Source organism: Cervus elaphus, chromosome 3, assembly GCF_910594005.1.
Source record: "Cervus elaphus chromosome 3, mCerEla1.1, whole genome shotgun sequence".
NCBI classification, from domain to species: Eukaryota; Metazoa; Chordata; class Mammalia; order Artiodactyla; family Cervidae; genus Cervus; species Cervus elaphus.
The window spans coordinates 30364422-30380363 of record NC_057817.1 but is presented as its reverse complement, the minus strand read 5'-3'; the positions used below and the strand labels follow the sequence as shown (position 1 = coordinate 30380363).

Here is a 15942-nt window from a genome sequence, read left to right as displayed (position 1 = left end):
TTGTGAATAATGCTGCTGTAAGCATGGGTGTACAAATATCTGTGTCCTTGCTTTCAATTCCTTTGGGTATTTACTCAGAAATGGAATTTCTGGATCATATGGTAATTCTATTCAATGTTTTTAGTAATTTCTTACATTAATTTTTTTAAGATAAACAAAAACTATAATGAGCTCATGGATTTTAACAAATTTTGTATGGTTAAATCCATTGCGGTCACTATAGTTTTCAATACATTGTATCATCAGTGAGAGCCTCTTCAATTGACTCCTGTGTCTTTTTGGTTTGACTTTGGTCTTTTATATTTTCCTTGCTTTCTGGAATGAGAAAAAAAATTGAGGTTGAACTTGTGTATTTCGTGCTCCAGACTTGGAATCAGTCATTTCTCTAAAATGTCCTGGTTCTGATATTTACGATTGAGATTAAGATCATAGGGCTTTTAACTCTATGATTTTTATATTTGTTCCTATTTTATCTTACACTTTACTCTTCCAGCCAATGACCATTGTACATCTACCGTGTATCAATTTTGTTATATGCTGGGACTGTAAATTAAATGCTGACATCTGATCTCCTTTCCATGCTAGTTTTTTATCTGAATGAGCAAATCCTTTTACTTTTGTGCATTAGATCTGTTTCATTAGCTTTAGTTAAAACTGCTGAGCAGAGCTCCACTCTTGGTTCAGTAGCTAAGACTCTGCACTTGCAATACAGGGGACCTAGTGTTCGATCCCTGATCAGGGAACTAGATCCCACATGCTTCAACTATGAATTCACTAAAGATCCCCCATGCAATTAAAAATCCTGCATCCATAACGAAGATCGGAGATCTCGAGTGTCACACTAAAACCCACACAGCCAAACAGATAAATATTTTTTTAAAAAAGGGGTGGGAGGGGGGTTCAGGATGGGGAACACATGTAAATCCATGTATGGCAAAAACCACTACAATATTGTTTAGTAATTAGCCTCCAACTAATAAAAATAAATGAAGAAAAAAGAAAACCGGCTAAGGAATACTGAACTGACTTTCAAATTAGTTGATCTTATTTCTTAGTTTTATTTCTATTAACTTACACTAAACTGATTATAGTACCACAATACTATTACACCCTCTAGTTTGCAGTGCCAAAGAAAAAAATAGATTAAATAGGTACTTAATACCAGAAAATCATCTCATCATCACTGGGTATTATCCCAGAACAAGGTAACAAGATGGCCCAAGACAACTTGCTGTTCCTGGATTCTTAGCCTTTCAGTTGGACTGGCAGCTGACCTCTATTGCTGAAGTCCTTAGTCCAAAACTATTTCTTTCACCATGTTGGCTGTTGCCTACAATTACACTATGAGTTCTCTTTTGAAGTTATTGGCTCATATTAAAATAAGAAAACCCTTTGAGAGTTAAAGTTCAGATATATAATTAATACTAGAGTGAATAAGTGTATCAGGCTTTTCCAATGTGATATTCAGCTGAAAATAAGTTTGGAGAGAAGAAAGTAAAGAACTAGGTCTGGTATAGTAAGAAACTGCTTGGAGAGAGCAGACATCTTTTTAGAACCCAGGGCAGAGGAAGCATGATGGCACTAGACACTTGCCAAGGTGAGGCCCATGAAAATAGGCTTATAAGCCCTGATGATGCATTTGGAATATTCACTATTTTATCTGTTTAGTTGCATGAGACTCAGCAACCAGATTTTAGTTGTGCATTAGATATAAATTCTCAAAGAACCAGGAATTTAACTATTATAATGGTGTCAAAACTTAAGAGTAGCATGGATGTTATCTAATGGTATTCTTTACTTTTTTTTTTTTTTTTATGTTGGTCTTGTTTATCTAACAAGACCTCCAAAAATTATGCAGACCCCTTCTACAATTCTCCGAGCCTAACTACCCGAGTCCTAAGTATGAAACAAAGGACTCGGGTGTGCGCACGGGGGAGCATGACCCTAACTCTATTCTTTACTTTTTTAAAAAACCAATTTTTAAAGTAGAAGTACAGTTGATTTACATCTAATGATAATTTTTAGATACGTATTTTATATTTTGTTTTATAATATACTAGGACAATTTAAAATTAAAAACCAAGTTGCTGTGTAGAATATGTATAAACCACAGTCAATAGTTATTCTTTCTTCTCAGTGTACTGAATAGATGAAAATTTCCAGACACCTGAATAGAAAACACAAGACTGAGCTCATTTAAGACAGGGAATACTTTATTCAAACCCATCAGAGAAATGGATAGCTTGGGTCTGTAACAAAGCATCATGTTTTAAAGCATAGGTCAGTAATTGTATATGAGTGTATACACTGCTACATACAAATTAACTGATCAGACCACAACTTTTCAATGTTTGAAACAGAATAAGCTTCCCTGTAAGCAGCACCTTTGTGACGTTTTAACTTTAGTATTCCTCTCCTTCTTCCTCTCCCTCTCCTTCCACAGAATCCACACCAACCTCCTCATAATCCTTCTCAAGGGCAGCCATGTCCTCACGGGCCTCAGAAAACTCTCCTTCCTCCATGCCCTCACCCACGTACCAGTGAACAAAGGCACGCTTGGCATACATCAGGTCAAACTTGTGGTCCAGGCGAGCCCAGGCCTCAGCGATGGCTGTGGTGTTGCTCAGCATGCACACAGCTCGCTGTACTTTGGCCAGGTCTCCACCAGGTACCACAGTGGGAGGCTGGTAATTAATGCCAACCTTGAAGCCAGTGGGGCACCAGTCCACAAACTGGATGGTACGCTTGGTCTTGATGGTGGCAATGGCAGCATTGACATCTTTGGGAACCACATCACCACGGTACAACAGGCAGCAGGCCATGTATTTACCATGGCGAGGGTCACATTTCACCATCTGGTTGGCTGGCTCAAAGCAAGCATTGGTAATCTCTGCTACAGAAAGCTGTTCATGGTAGGCTTTCTCAGCAGAGATGACAGGGGCATATGTGGCCAGAGGGAAGTGGATGCGGGGATAGGGCACCAGGTTGGTCTGGAACTCTGTCAGATCCACATTCAGGGCTCCATCAAACCTCAGGGAAGCTGTGATGGAGGACACAATTTGACCTATTAACCTATTCAGGTTAGTATATGTTGGGCGCTCAATGTCGAGGTTTCTACGACAGATGTCATAGATGGCCTCATTGTCTACCATGAAGGCACAATCAGAGTGCTCCAGGGTGGTGTGGGTGGTGAGGATGGAGTTGTAGGGCTCAACGACAGCTGTGGAAACCTGGGGGGCTGGGTAAATGGAGAACTCCAGCTTGGACTTCTTGCCATAATCGACAGAGAGACGTTCCATCAGCAGGGAGGTGAACCCAGAACCGGTTCCCCCACCAAAGCTGTGGAAAACCAGGAAGCCCTGAAGACCCGTGCACTGGTCAGCCTGTTAAAAAAGAGGAATAGAGAAAACATAGTTATTGCTCTTTGTGATGTCATCATGGTAAAGATTTTCACTTTTCATATTAATTCCAAAGAATTAGATTGCATTTTGACAGAAACTTTTGAAATGTAGACCTTCCTTCAATTACTCAGCATTTCTTTATTAAAAATATCTTCATGAATATTTATCAAAAGACATCAAATAGTCCATATTTTAATTGAACTTTTAAAAAACTATAAAGGAATAATTAACCTCACTAATGCATTTCAGTTGTGTTTGGAAAAAAAAAGAGCATATTTCAAATATCTCCCTTAGGTTCATCAATTTACTTTATTCTTGAGAATAAGCATACCAGTTTCCGAATTCGGTCCAAGACGAGGTCAATGATCTCCTTGCCAATGGTGTAGTGACCTCGGGCATAGTTATTGGCAGCATCTTCTTTGCCTGTGATGAGCTGCTCAGGGTGGAAGAGCTGGCGGTAGGTGCCAGTGCGAACCTCATCTGGAAAAGGAAAATGAAGCAGCCACCCATCACTAACAACTCACATAGGTCTGCTCCACCCCAGGGTATCAGTGGGGCCCACAGGACACACCTCCTGTCCCAGACCCCCAGGATTCTCATTGAAGCTACTGAGGTCAACTCACCAATGACTGTGGGTTCCAGGTCTACAAACACTGCCCTGGGCACATGCTTGCCAGCGCCCGTCTCACTGAAGAAGGTGTTGAAGGAGTCGTCTCCTCCCCCAATAGTCTTGTCACTTGGCATCTGGCCATCAGGCTGGATGCCATGTTCCAGACAGTAGAGCTCCCAGCAGGCATTGCCGATCTGGACACCAGCCTGGCCAACGTGGATGGAGATGCACTCACGCTGTGGGAAGGAAAAGAAAAAAATTGTAAAATTAGTTATATTAGCATTTTCAATTTTCAGTAAATTTCCAAAACTATTTCTAGTAATATACAAGTATTCTTCAAATTTATTTGAGGTCGTCATATCCATAACATAATAGAAACAGTTAAAAAGCACCTGCTACAAATGCTGCAGATGGGTGTGGTCTGAATAATAAGGCTGCACTGTTAAGCACATGGTGCAAGCCGACTGTTCCAACAGCCATACTTGGAAAGAAGATTTTTCATATTTAAAAAAGTCAAGCACAAAATTTTTGTAAAGTGAAGTAAATTCAGTCACTAGTTAATTGGAATCATTATTATTGCCTCCTTCACCTTTAAAGATGAACATTTCTTCTGATAGGACTTGGTATTTCAATATGGACATCTGTACTGCAGCTGAGGCTAGAAGCCACACCCTTCTGCAGTCTATCTGCAGAATCCATCAGTATTAGGGGGTTAGAAGCTAAACAAGGACTGTCCCCTGCATTGCTGCATTTGCTGTGCCTGGTGCCAGCCTGTACTGTCTGCTACATTATTTAACAGAGCAAGCTCTATTTCCAGCATCTGCCTACATGATCTCATTGTGCTATCTGCCAGCTTTCCTCTTCTGACCCAGCCTGGGACCATATGCCTAAATTGAAATGAATTAATGAAGATGCACTAGAACAAAAGACAGCTGCACAAGAGTATAAGTCTTCTTTGTCTGCAGCATTTTCATTATTTAAAAGTTTTCCCAGAATCTTCACCACTGCAAAAAACTGAAAAATTATTAGTATCTTTAACACAACAGTTCCTAAACTAGAAATAAATAGAACATGAAAAGCTACCAAGCTTAAAGCCCAGTGAAAGAATAATGAAATATTTATATAAAACTACAAAATAATGTTTTCATTCTGAAATTTCGTACCCACCACAGAATATTCATACTCATTACATTCAGTAGAGAGTGTCCCCTCCGTAGCCTTTACGGTTACAGCTTCCTTTGTCTGTCCATTGTCTAGTCACTGACAAATGGGGGCGGGGAAGGGCGTTTCCCTGGGTCCTCCGCATTAGAGCACCCTGGCTCACAAAATCGGCTTTTTCTCTCGCTAAACGTGCGACCAAGACAGACACACAGGAGTCTGCCAGGGCGGGGCGGCCCCAGACCAGACATTAAAGGGATTGTCATGTGAACTGTGACTTTGCTCCTCAAGGGGAAAAAAAAAAGTAACTTTTGACAGTGAATGAAAAACCTTTTACCACCTACGGTTCTGCAAAGATGAAAGGCTTGTTAAAAGTCTTTCTGACAGAGGAGGCTTAGTGAGGACGAACCCCGCCCAGCGGCTCCAAGGCCAAAGCAGCAGAAACAAACAACTCCGCCCCTGCGCCGCCTCGACGCCGGCCGCCACAGAAACTAACCATTTTCCCTGTTAATACATGGGTGTCTTTCTAAAACGCCAACGAACTGGCGAGGGATCCTTTTTTAATACTAACCTCAGGCTCCGCTTTATCCCTTTCCTTCTCTCCCCGAGTCTTCTTCCCAGTTACACCCACCGACTCCCGTCTTTTCGACCGACGACTCCCCTCCCTGTCCCCGGGGAACAACGCGAGGAAGGGCCTCTCGGAGTCACACGACTATCGTGCGCACACGGGCGCCGAGCAGGCGACGCCAAGACCGCCCTGCCTGCCCCAGCCCTTTTCATGACCGACAGATGGGCTGCTGCACGCGGCTGCCAGGGGCTCGGATAACAAAACCTCCCTAGGCGCCGCCTTTGTTCCCCCTCACGGCTCAGCCGCGCCCTGGACGCAGTCGTGGCGGGGCTCCTGCACCCCGCACTGCGGCGGAGGCCGGGCTCAAGGATCCCGGGCAGACAAAGCTAAACCTCGCAAATAAAGCGTAAAGCTACTCTTACCCAAACGAGTGGTAAAGGACAAAGGTTTTAAGATTTTCCAAGGAGACCCTGGGGAGGCTGACCCCACCCAGGGTCACGAAGAGCCGGAGGAGACACTCTTACCATAGTTGCTGTTTTGCGGCTGCCGAGCAGATGGCGGAGAGGAGAAGAGGTTGTTACTTCTTACAGCGCGACTCTTAGGCGGTCGATGTAAGAGAACCTGCGGCACATGGGCGTCTGCGGCTCCCTATATACAACTCGGTCACCATGGGGATGGGCTGGGGCCTTTTCCTGTTGGTCCAGACCCCTCAATCTGCCCAGAGGAGCCACGACAGAAGAGTGGTGATTGGTGCAAGCGACATGGGATGAGGTAATCTCTCCCCCACCCCTTTTCCCCTAGCATCCATAGACTGCTTGCATCCTTTAGACAAAGAGACCGAGCAAAAACAGTCAGCCGAGCATCCATTATGGGGTGGGGTTGGGAAGGGGTGAGGGGAGGGAGGGAAAGAGAACTGGAGTTGGGTGATTTTATACTGTTTGAATCTCAAACTGCAGTTAAAATCTATGTAAGGTTTTTCCCCCAACATTTAATCGCAGAATTTGAGATGAAATATTTTAATGGAAAATTACTTTCTGCTTCTCCCTCAAAGTGTTCTAAACCCACATTCGGTGAAGATTCAGCATCTCAAATGCTTTAAAAATAAAATAGAAGAGAAGATGGGAATGATGCTTAAAATGACTTGGGTAAATGTGGTTTTTTTTTAATTAAAAAATTATTCAATAACCATCCAAAATGGTTTCTCAGGTTCAAGTAATTTTTTTTCAGACCTGCTTTTGCCACCCTCTCCCTCATAGCTAAACAAAAACAGTAGATGAAAAGAACAATCATACTAAATATGGAAGCACACAAGTAGTTCTAACATGAAGATAATTCAGATCTAATGAACATACTAACTCTACTAGAAATATTCCAGAAGTCTTTGTTAATGTATTTTATGTATTGTATTGTTCCTTAAAATGAATAATCTTTTCTAATAAAGAATTGAGAAAATACAAGGAGAGAGAATTGAGTTTAGAAGCTAGTACTACCTGTGCATTCAGTTACATTCTGCATTGTTCTCTCTTCTGGAAAGAAAAATTATTGGGACACCACATTAGAAAGGAAGAGAGTTGTATAGTGTAAAAAAGAAGACCATTTTGTAATATTGTCTCCTCCCATAGACAGCTGTGTAGATGTCAGCTCAATAACTGCATTTTTTTTTTAAATGTAAATCTTATGTGAATTCAGTGAATTCTCCTTGTAAGATTGAGCTTCCAACTGTGGGAATTGTAGCCAGCCTCATACAGCTGCTATTCAGTCAGAGACTTTGGTGGTTGCTCAACTGCCGCTTGGGACAAAAGGCTTTGCTTAAGGAAGTGGACTGCAGTAACATTCTTTTGCTATTCAGAAAGCTTCCATTATCAACAAGGATGTACAATGCAGAATATGACTCTGGACTGGGTATCATTTGACGTTGCTAATGAAATTTCAGAGGTAAAGAGGTTTGTTATGGCCACCGAAGTTGAAAATATGTATTTTGGCAGATAATTTTTCCTTTTGGCTTTTAGCAAGAGATTTTCAGGGTCTGCAGCACCATTTATAGTGCTCTGCAGAATCCATTCATTCCTGCTGGGCTGGCAGGCAGTGCTTGGGCGTGGGAGGGAGGGACTTGAGACAGCTGCTGCAGGTTGTGGTGTGACAGTGGCAGCCATGGATTTTTCTAGCCTGCCAGCCCCAGCTCTGCTTTACTTGTTCAAATTTGCTGCAGTAGTGTTCTCTAGAAAAAAACAAGACCCGACACAATTAATTTTATCTATTTCTTGCATATTTTATAGGAAAAATAGTCTTTATTATCTTATCTTTATATATCCCTTTTGCAAGTAGAAGTATATTTCAGTAAAGACATAGGATTAAGGATGACTTGAAGTTTTTTTCTGAACCCAGAGATACACTTAACAAAAATAGGAATTAAATGTCATAGGGAAGTGTAAGGATTAATAAGTAGCTCATTGAAAATACTTCTTTCAAAAATTTAATAATGAAATAAATCACACACTTTTGGACCATGATACAGTATAAAAATCTCCTTTTTTGGAATGAGAGACACCATTTTGAATTTAATTTTCTTTATAATATGAAAGAAATATGTCATTTCCCCAACAGCCTCCGTTCTTTATGCAATTTACAGAGGATTCAATAAAAGAGGGGTGGGTTCATGCAATTAATTCTTTGTAATTCTATCTCAGAACCATTCATGAAATGTGGCTTTTTTTTTCCCTCCCCTTGGCCATAAGTAACAGTAAGATCTAGGTCAGAAATCAAATATATGAACACTGTTAATCTTAAATATATAAATGGAAAAGGAGGGAAAATAATAATCTATTATTTTTGTTCCTCATTATCTGGCTTAATAGCATGCAAACTATAGGAAACAGAAAACATTTTTTTTACTAGATCATTTTTTTATATTTACTGTTGACTTTTTAACTTACATCAGCACGCATGTATAAATATTCAACTAATGTATTATTTCTTGTTGACAGTAAAATTAGCATAAAACATTTTTCTTTCATAGTATTTGTGAAATTTAAATTATTTATTTGATGGTCTGCATCTCTCCTCCATTACAATGTGAATCTGAGTCCTTGACAAATTGCCTAGCTTATGGTAGACATTATTATACATGTTTGTTGAATTAAATGAACGATTTCTTTCTGTGCATATTTTCGTTAACTTTTCATGGTCAGTAGTTTAGAGGTATTTAATAAAGCATTTTCCTTTTTTATTCAATAAGCATTTACTTGCTGTCTACAATAAGCCTTGGACCATCCTATATAGCGTAGAGAATTCAGAGGTAGTAGAAAGGTCTTTTCTCTAGATTCTTCCAATTAAAGACATAAAACAAGTGCATGTATATAAGTTTAAGAATGGCATGTGTTTCTGTGTGTGTATGGGGAGGAGCCTTGTAGAATTCATTGAATGGCCCCAAATATCATAACTTCTGTAGGAAACAAGGGAGTTATTTATCACTTCTTTTTCCTACTTTTTTTTTCTTTTCTACTTCTTCACCTCCTATTTAACCCTAAATACATTTCAGTCTGGATTCTGCTCCCACCACTCCTTGAAACCAAATGCCCTCTCTGTTGCTAAATTCATTGGGCACTTTTGGGTTCTTGTTGACCTGTGATAAGCTTTGTCACAGTTGACTGTTATCTGTTTCTTGAAACACTTTGTGTGCCTTTGGCTTCAAAATTCTCTATTTTCCGGGTTTCCCTCCTACATTTTTTTGTTTCTTCTCAGTTTCTGATTCTTCTTCTTCTTTTAATCTTTAAATATTGGAGCTCCTCAAGGTTTGGTCCTAGACTTTTTCCTCATTTTATTCTGTGGATCCTACTCTGGTGGATGGTTAGTGCGTTCATTCCCAAGACTGCAGATCCTTTCTGTGTGCCGATGGCTTCTTGACATCTCCTTTTAGATCCAGATCTTATAGTAAACTTCCAGTCTCTGGCTAGGTTTCTCACATATATCCCAAATTGAACTAGTTATCGTCTCACAAATATGTACCTCCTACAAATTTCTCTTGCTCAGTAAATAAAGAAGCATCTGGTTTCTCAAATCAGAAACAGTGATTACTCTTGACATCTTCCCCTCCTTTTCTGAACACCATAGAATAAGTTAAATCCTGGTAAGTCTATCTCCTAGATATCTCTCAAATATTATTCTTTTCTCTGCATCTCTATTGCCTCCACTCTAATAAGTATATCATCTCTTGCCCAGACAACCTCAGTGCCCTTCTATTTCCCCTTCAGTCACTCCTACTGCTGTCTAGTTCAGTCTCCATATAATAGCTAGAGTGGTCTTATTGTAATACATATCACTGATAAGGTCACGTGTACAGTTGTGTATGTTAACATACTATAACTATGTAGTATTTTAACAGTACAAACTCATGAGTTCATAAAGATATCCCTACAGAGCAAAAGAAAAATTAAAAAAGATAAAAGCGAACTAAAAATAATCTGTTATCTTTGCACCATTGGAGATAATGAGGGCACCAACTCCATTCTCCATACATTGGCATGTAGTCAAAGAATTGAGCATTTGTCTTGCATTGCCAGTATTTCAAGGTAACCAGATGATCCTCGTTAATTAGAGAAAATCATTCTTTATAGAGTAATGCCAGCTTGTAAATATAGAAGTAATAATAGAGTTAGAGTAATCACCCTTTACATCCTCTAGCAAAATAATTTGATCAGGAAAAGAGTATCAGTGGATGAAAAATAAAATATTGATGGGGAATGTGGGGAATGTTTTAAAAGAAGCATAGGCTGTTGCCATCTGAACTCCTTAGTCAATCACAGCATTACTAACAGTGAGACAGTCACACCTCGTGAACCTAAGATGTGATCCCATAGGAAGTACACAGCATCACTGGTGAAGCCATCTATCAGAAACAATTGTGCTGAATCTAATTAAGCTTTTAGAGCCCACTTCCTTTTATAGGAAATATAGGAGCTAGAGGAACAAGTCAGATGATAACCCAAGAAGGAAAACATAGACAACTGCAGAGTATAGGATATTCTACAGGACAAATTATCTTGTTTTTGCAACAAGTCAATGATGGAATGGGTGGAATGGGTGGAAAAGGTGGGGAAGGGGGACAGCTCTAGATTAGAAGAGTTTTTGGAGACTTAACTACTACATATAACAACAGATGTTGTTTGGATCCTGAGTCAAATAAACCAAATGTAAAACATGATGGAGATAACCAGGGAAATTTGAATATGGGCTAGTTATTATATAATAGCAACAAATTATTATTAATTTTATTAAGTGTGATAATGGTAGTATGATTATGCAAGAAAATTTCTATAACTTTTAGAGATGCATGCAGAAGAGTAGTAGGTTAAATGAATAAGGTCTAAGATTTGCTTTAAAATACTTCAGCAAAGAAAAAGGGGAAACATGGTAGATAAAAGATTGTAGCAAAAATCTTGATAGTTACTGAATTTTAATAATGGGTATAAGGAGTTCATTACATTTTTCTCTACTTTTGCATATGTTTGAAAATTTCTTAAATGATTTCTAAAGGATATATAAAAAGAGGAAATTATGAATGCTGAAAACAAATTTTATCTATAGAATTTATTCTGTACTGCCTTGAATGGAAAGTTACAGAAATTTCAGAGAGGAAAAAGTATTTATATTATGATCTATGGTTTATCATGGAAACCTTTTTTTGGAATAGTGGCTTTTAACTGAATGGGATAGGAGTAGAGTGAGTACTTAAATAATATTTAAGGAAAATAATATTAGCAAAGACATAATATGATGATGATGTGGTACCTGTATAAGGGAGGGCAAAGAAATTTACTCGATTAGGGCATGCAAGAGAATTGTGGGTGATGTGTTATATAGGGAGAGTGGAGTTAGTTAATGAAGCATTTTGAAGCCCAGTCTGAAGAAGGAGTTTGGGCTGAGTTCACACACATAGACAACATGAAGCTTTCGTATTCTCATAGAAAGGAATGAAGGGAAGGGAACAGCCTTTCTGTAAAATTAATCTGACAGGTTAGTGGAGTAGGGAAAGAGATTGCAGATAAGCGGACCAATAAGAAGGTTATTGTAATAACCTAAGCAGAGTGTGTCAAACCATTGTAATCATCATGGGAATGGGTAGAAAGGAATAATAGAAGAGACCACCCAAAGGATGAATCCCAGTGGTGATTGATTGGACATGAGGTAGAAAGGAAAGAGTCAACATTAACCCTTGAAGTTTTCAGCTTGGAGACGTAAGAGAATGAAACGGTAGTTGTGCTCTTTACAGAAATAGGGAAGTTGAAAAGAAATGCATGTTTAAGCAGGAAATGCGTTTGTGTGTGTTTTTAAAATATTTATCTATTTTATTTTGGTTGAGCCAAGTCTTAGTTGTGTAATGCAGGATCTTGTAGTTGCAGCATGTGGAATCTAGTTCCCTGAGCAGGGATCAAACCTGGGTCCTCTGCTTTGGGAGCACAGAGTCTTAGCCTCTGGGCCACCAGGGATGTCCCTGTGTATGTGTTTTGAGGAGGGTGTTGAGGATGCGTGCGTGCTGAGTCACTTCAGTTGTGTCTGACTCTTTGCGACCCCATGGACTGTAGACTGCCAGACTCCTTTGTCCATGGGATTTTCCAGGCAAGAATACTGGAATGGGTTGCCATGCTCTCCTCAAGGGGATCTTCCCGACCCAGGGATTGAACTCACCTCTCCTGAGTCTTCTGTATTGCAAGTGGATTCTTTACTGCTGAGTCACTGGGGAAGCCCATTGAGGGCAGGACCCATCAGTCAATGTGATCTTACAAGTTGAATGTTACACTGTTTGAGATGGTAGGTGAATCAAGTGAAGAAGTCATAGAGGCCACAGGGAATCTGCAGTTGGCACTGCTCAGAGAAAGGTCAGCGTTAGAGGGGTGATGATGTATATTTGGAACCTAATGACAACAGTATTATGTGCCAGTAGTATGGTATAAGAATAGAATTCTCCAGGTGTAACCCAGAATTTCAAGTTATGCTGCTAAATAGGCAACACAGTTCAGGTACAGTTATGTTCACCAGGTGAAAAGACTTCCTTTTTTATTCTTTTATTTGAGAACTTTTTATTGAAGAATAACATACATACATAAATATTCATCAACCAATGTACAGTTTGATGAATCTTTACAAACTTACTATTTACTTAGTGTAACCACTATGTAGATCAAGTAACGGAACTACCTAGGAGGCCTCCTTCTTATTCCCCTACCCTGAAACTATCTACTATTAGTAATTCCCACTGACTTAGCACAATAGATTTCGTTTGCTTGTTTTCCAAGTTTGTATATGTGGAATATACTCTTTTATATGTGGGTTCTTTTATTCAATATTATGTTTGTGAAATTTACTTAGTGAAAGTGTTAGTCGCTCAGTCATGTCCGAGTCTTTGCGACCCTGTGGTCTGTCCATGGAATTCTCCAGGCAAGAATACTGCAGTGGGTTGCCATTCCCTTCTCCAGCGGATCTTCCCAACTCAAGGATCAAACACAGGTCTCCTGCATTACAGGCAGATTCTTTACATTTTTCTCCTTTCTATGTAATACCCCATTGTATGATTATACTGTAATTTACTCATGTATTTCCCAATGTTAATGAATATCTGCTTAGTTTCCAATTTTTTTGCTAATACAAATGGCATTGCTATTAGCATTCTTGTACACGTGTTTGGGTGATTATATTTACAAATTTCTGCTGCTGTATACCTAGGAATGGAATTGTAGGGTGATAATATATGTTCACTTTAGTAGAAAAATGCTGATTTTTCCAGAATGGTTGTGATTATGTACATTCCCACCAGCGTATGGGAGAGTTATTCCTCATCCTCTTTCACTGTAGTCATTCAGTGAGAGTTTATCATGTATCTATCACATAATGGATTGGAAGCATTTGAGATGAAAGACAAGGAGACTAATTTGTACTTCATACCGTAAAGAATCTGCCTGCAATGCAGGAGATCCCAGTTTGATCCCTTGGTTGGGAAGATCCCCTTGAGAAGGGTATGGCAACCCACTCCTGTATTCTTGCCTGGAGAATCCCATGGACAGAGGAGCCTGGCGGGCTGCAGCCCGTAGGGTCACAAAGAGTCGGACATGACTGAGCGACTAACACTTTCACTTGCAGTCATCCAGGCTTTAGGCTGAAAGCCATGGGGATAGAAGGAACGATCTGCATTGCAAGAAAAGTGTACATGTGGGGGATATTTTGGAGGTTGACTTACCAGATTTGGGAATAGACTTAATAAATTAAAAACAAGAAAGGACTTTGAGAGAAAGAAGTGTCAGAAAAGGAAACACTGATGCAGTGGCCATGAAGAAGAGAAAAAGCTGAAGACATTGATGTTACAAAAACAAAGGAAGGACCACAGCTTGATAGAGTGCTGAGTAACATCAAATACTGTAGAGGGGTTGTTAATAAGGATAGTAAAGTGTTCATTGGATTTGGCTACCAGGAAATGAGTATATAGCAAGGGTTTGATACGAAAGACAAAACGTGTTTTCTGGCCCAGAGTTCAAGGTCCCAAGGATGGAAACTAAGTTGAGTGCTGTGAGAGAGGTCAGTGCAGGAGCTTTCAGACACAAAGAAGAGTGTCCCATTTCCCCACTTCATCCCGCTGTGGTGTACCCTGTCTCACACCACGTCATCACTGCCTCTGCAGCCTTTGTGAAATGAAAATACCTGTCACCTCATGCTGCCTCCCTCATGCAGGTTTAAAGAATTTTTTTTCCTATTTCTTTATTATTTTTGACTGTGCTTAATCTTCTTTGTGATGTGCAGAGTTCTCATTTCGGAGGCTTCCTTGTTGCAGAGCACAGGCTCTAGATGCTCAGGCTTCAGAAGTTGTGATACATTTGCTCAGTAGTTGTGGCACATGGGCTTAGTTGCCCCATGACATGTGGGATCTTCCCAGACCAGGGACAGAACCCGTGTCCCTTGAATTGGCAGGCAGATTCTTAAACTACTGTACCACCAGGGAAGTCCCCCTCAGGCATATTTGATTGTAAATGGATGAATTCAAACAAGTAAATTTCCCTTAAATTCTACAACAAAAATACACCTCAAATTTTAATTTAAGCAAGGAGATGAACATGATTATGCTGACATGTTGAATTTACATTTATCTTTATTTTCAGGTTCAGCACTGATCAATGTATTGAGTGAATTGACTCTTGCTAAGTATGGCCTTTAAGGAATATCTACTGTATCCCCTTGGCCAGATCTTAATGTTAAAAGTTTAGGTAAGAATATGACCCCACGTCTGAATTCAGAATTTTATTTAAAGCTTAACATTCACGTTTTCAACCTCTTGTCAACAAATGCACTATTACTAAATAATCGTTTTTTTCTGGATAACAATGGTAAGAATTATCTGTGGTGATTCTGATAACTGAGTTTCATCTATTTTGGGGAGGACTTTTGTGTGTATAGCAGAGATAAATAAATATTAATGAATTTCTGTTCCAGAAGTAAAACTTGTAACATAATAGCATAATAAGTACATGTACTCTATAATATGAAAAATATACCTCTGGTATTGTAATGCTATGCTCTGAGGTCACTCACTGATGTTCAGTTATTTACTGAACCACTCTTTTAAACATAATATTTATGTACTGATATACAAATTTTAATTTGTAATTTTGCTGTGGTACATTGAAGAGGTGGTTTCCCCACATCTACTGATGAAATCTGACATTTGGAAAAAGGGACAAAACTTGGAAGAGGCTCAAAGGCATCCTGAGAAGAGAAGGAGAAGGAAGTATAAAAGACAGTGGATAAACTCAGTTTTCCATGAAACACAATTTATAATTTAGTTGCATTTCATTAACCCCAATTACATATGCTCACAAGAATGCACATTGAACTGCCTCAGACTTGCCCCTCCTTTCACTCAAAGCAGATGGAAATTAGGTGGCAGACTGGGAACGTTGCCATGGTGTACTGGCTTCAGGGATTTAATAGCAATCAAAAGAAGCTCCAGGGTCCCTTCCCCCAGTCATCCAAGTGTGTGTTTCTCTTTTCCTCTCAAGTCCTTGTCTTAATTAACTCTATATAATGGATAAATCAGGATGAGATTGATTTACTGAGAAAAAATTTTTACTGCCTCCGTAAGTGTTTATAGATGCATTGATATTGTTAGGAGTAAAATACTGATGAATTATAACTGGTTCATTTTTATGTAGAGCTAGCCACAC

At 39.5% G+C, this 15942-nt stretch overlaps 1 protein-coding gene and 1 long non-coding RNA gene across 2 annotated transcripts in view; one reads left to right on the top strand and one right to left on the bottom strand.

The window, feature by feature from the left end:
• Positions 1–2192: 2192 nt before the first annotated feature.
• Positions 2193–6605, bottom strand: LOC122682186 (tubulin alpha-1A chain). The gene is made up of 4 exons (XM_043885041.1): positions 6262–6605; positions 4025–4247; positions 3733–3881; positions 2193–3383 (listed from the first exon to the last, which is right to left on the bottom strand). Exons 1-4 carry the CDS (start codon positions 6262–6264, stop codon positions 2403–2405), a joined length of 1356 nt encoding a protein of 451 aa, XP_043740976.1. The 5' UTR covers positions 6265–6605; the 3' UTR covers positions 2193–2402.
• The window catches only part of LOC122682471, a 34321-nt gene continuing 24763 nt past the window's right edge, over positions 6385–15942 (top strand). Inside the window, exons 1-2 of the long non-coding RNA XR_006337390.1 lie at positions 6385–6508; positions 14881–14985. This is a non-coding gene — a long non-coding RNA (uncharacterized LOC122682471). The remainder of the gene's footprint in view (positions 6509–14880; positions 14986–15942) is intronic.

Coding starts and splice junctions, on each gene's coding strand:
- LOC122682186 (XM_043885041.1), bottom strand. Junction 3,882..4,024: donor CCTGGAACCCACAGTCATTG/GTGAGTTGACCT, acceptor TTCCTTTTCCAG/ATGAGGTTCGCACTGGCACC. Junction 3,384..3,732: donor TGGACCGAATTCGGAAACTG/GTATGCTTATTC, acceptor CTTTTTTAACAG/GCTGACCAGTGCACGGGTCT.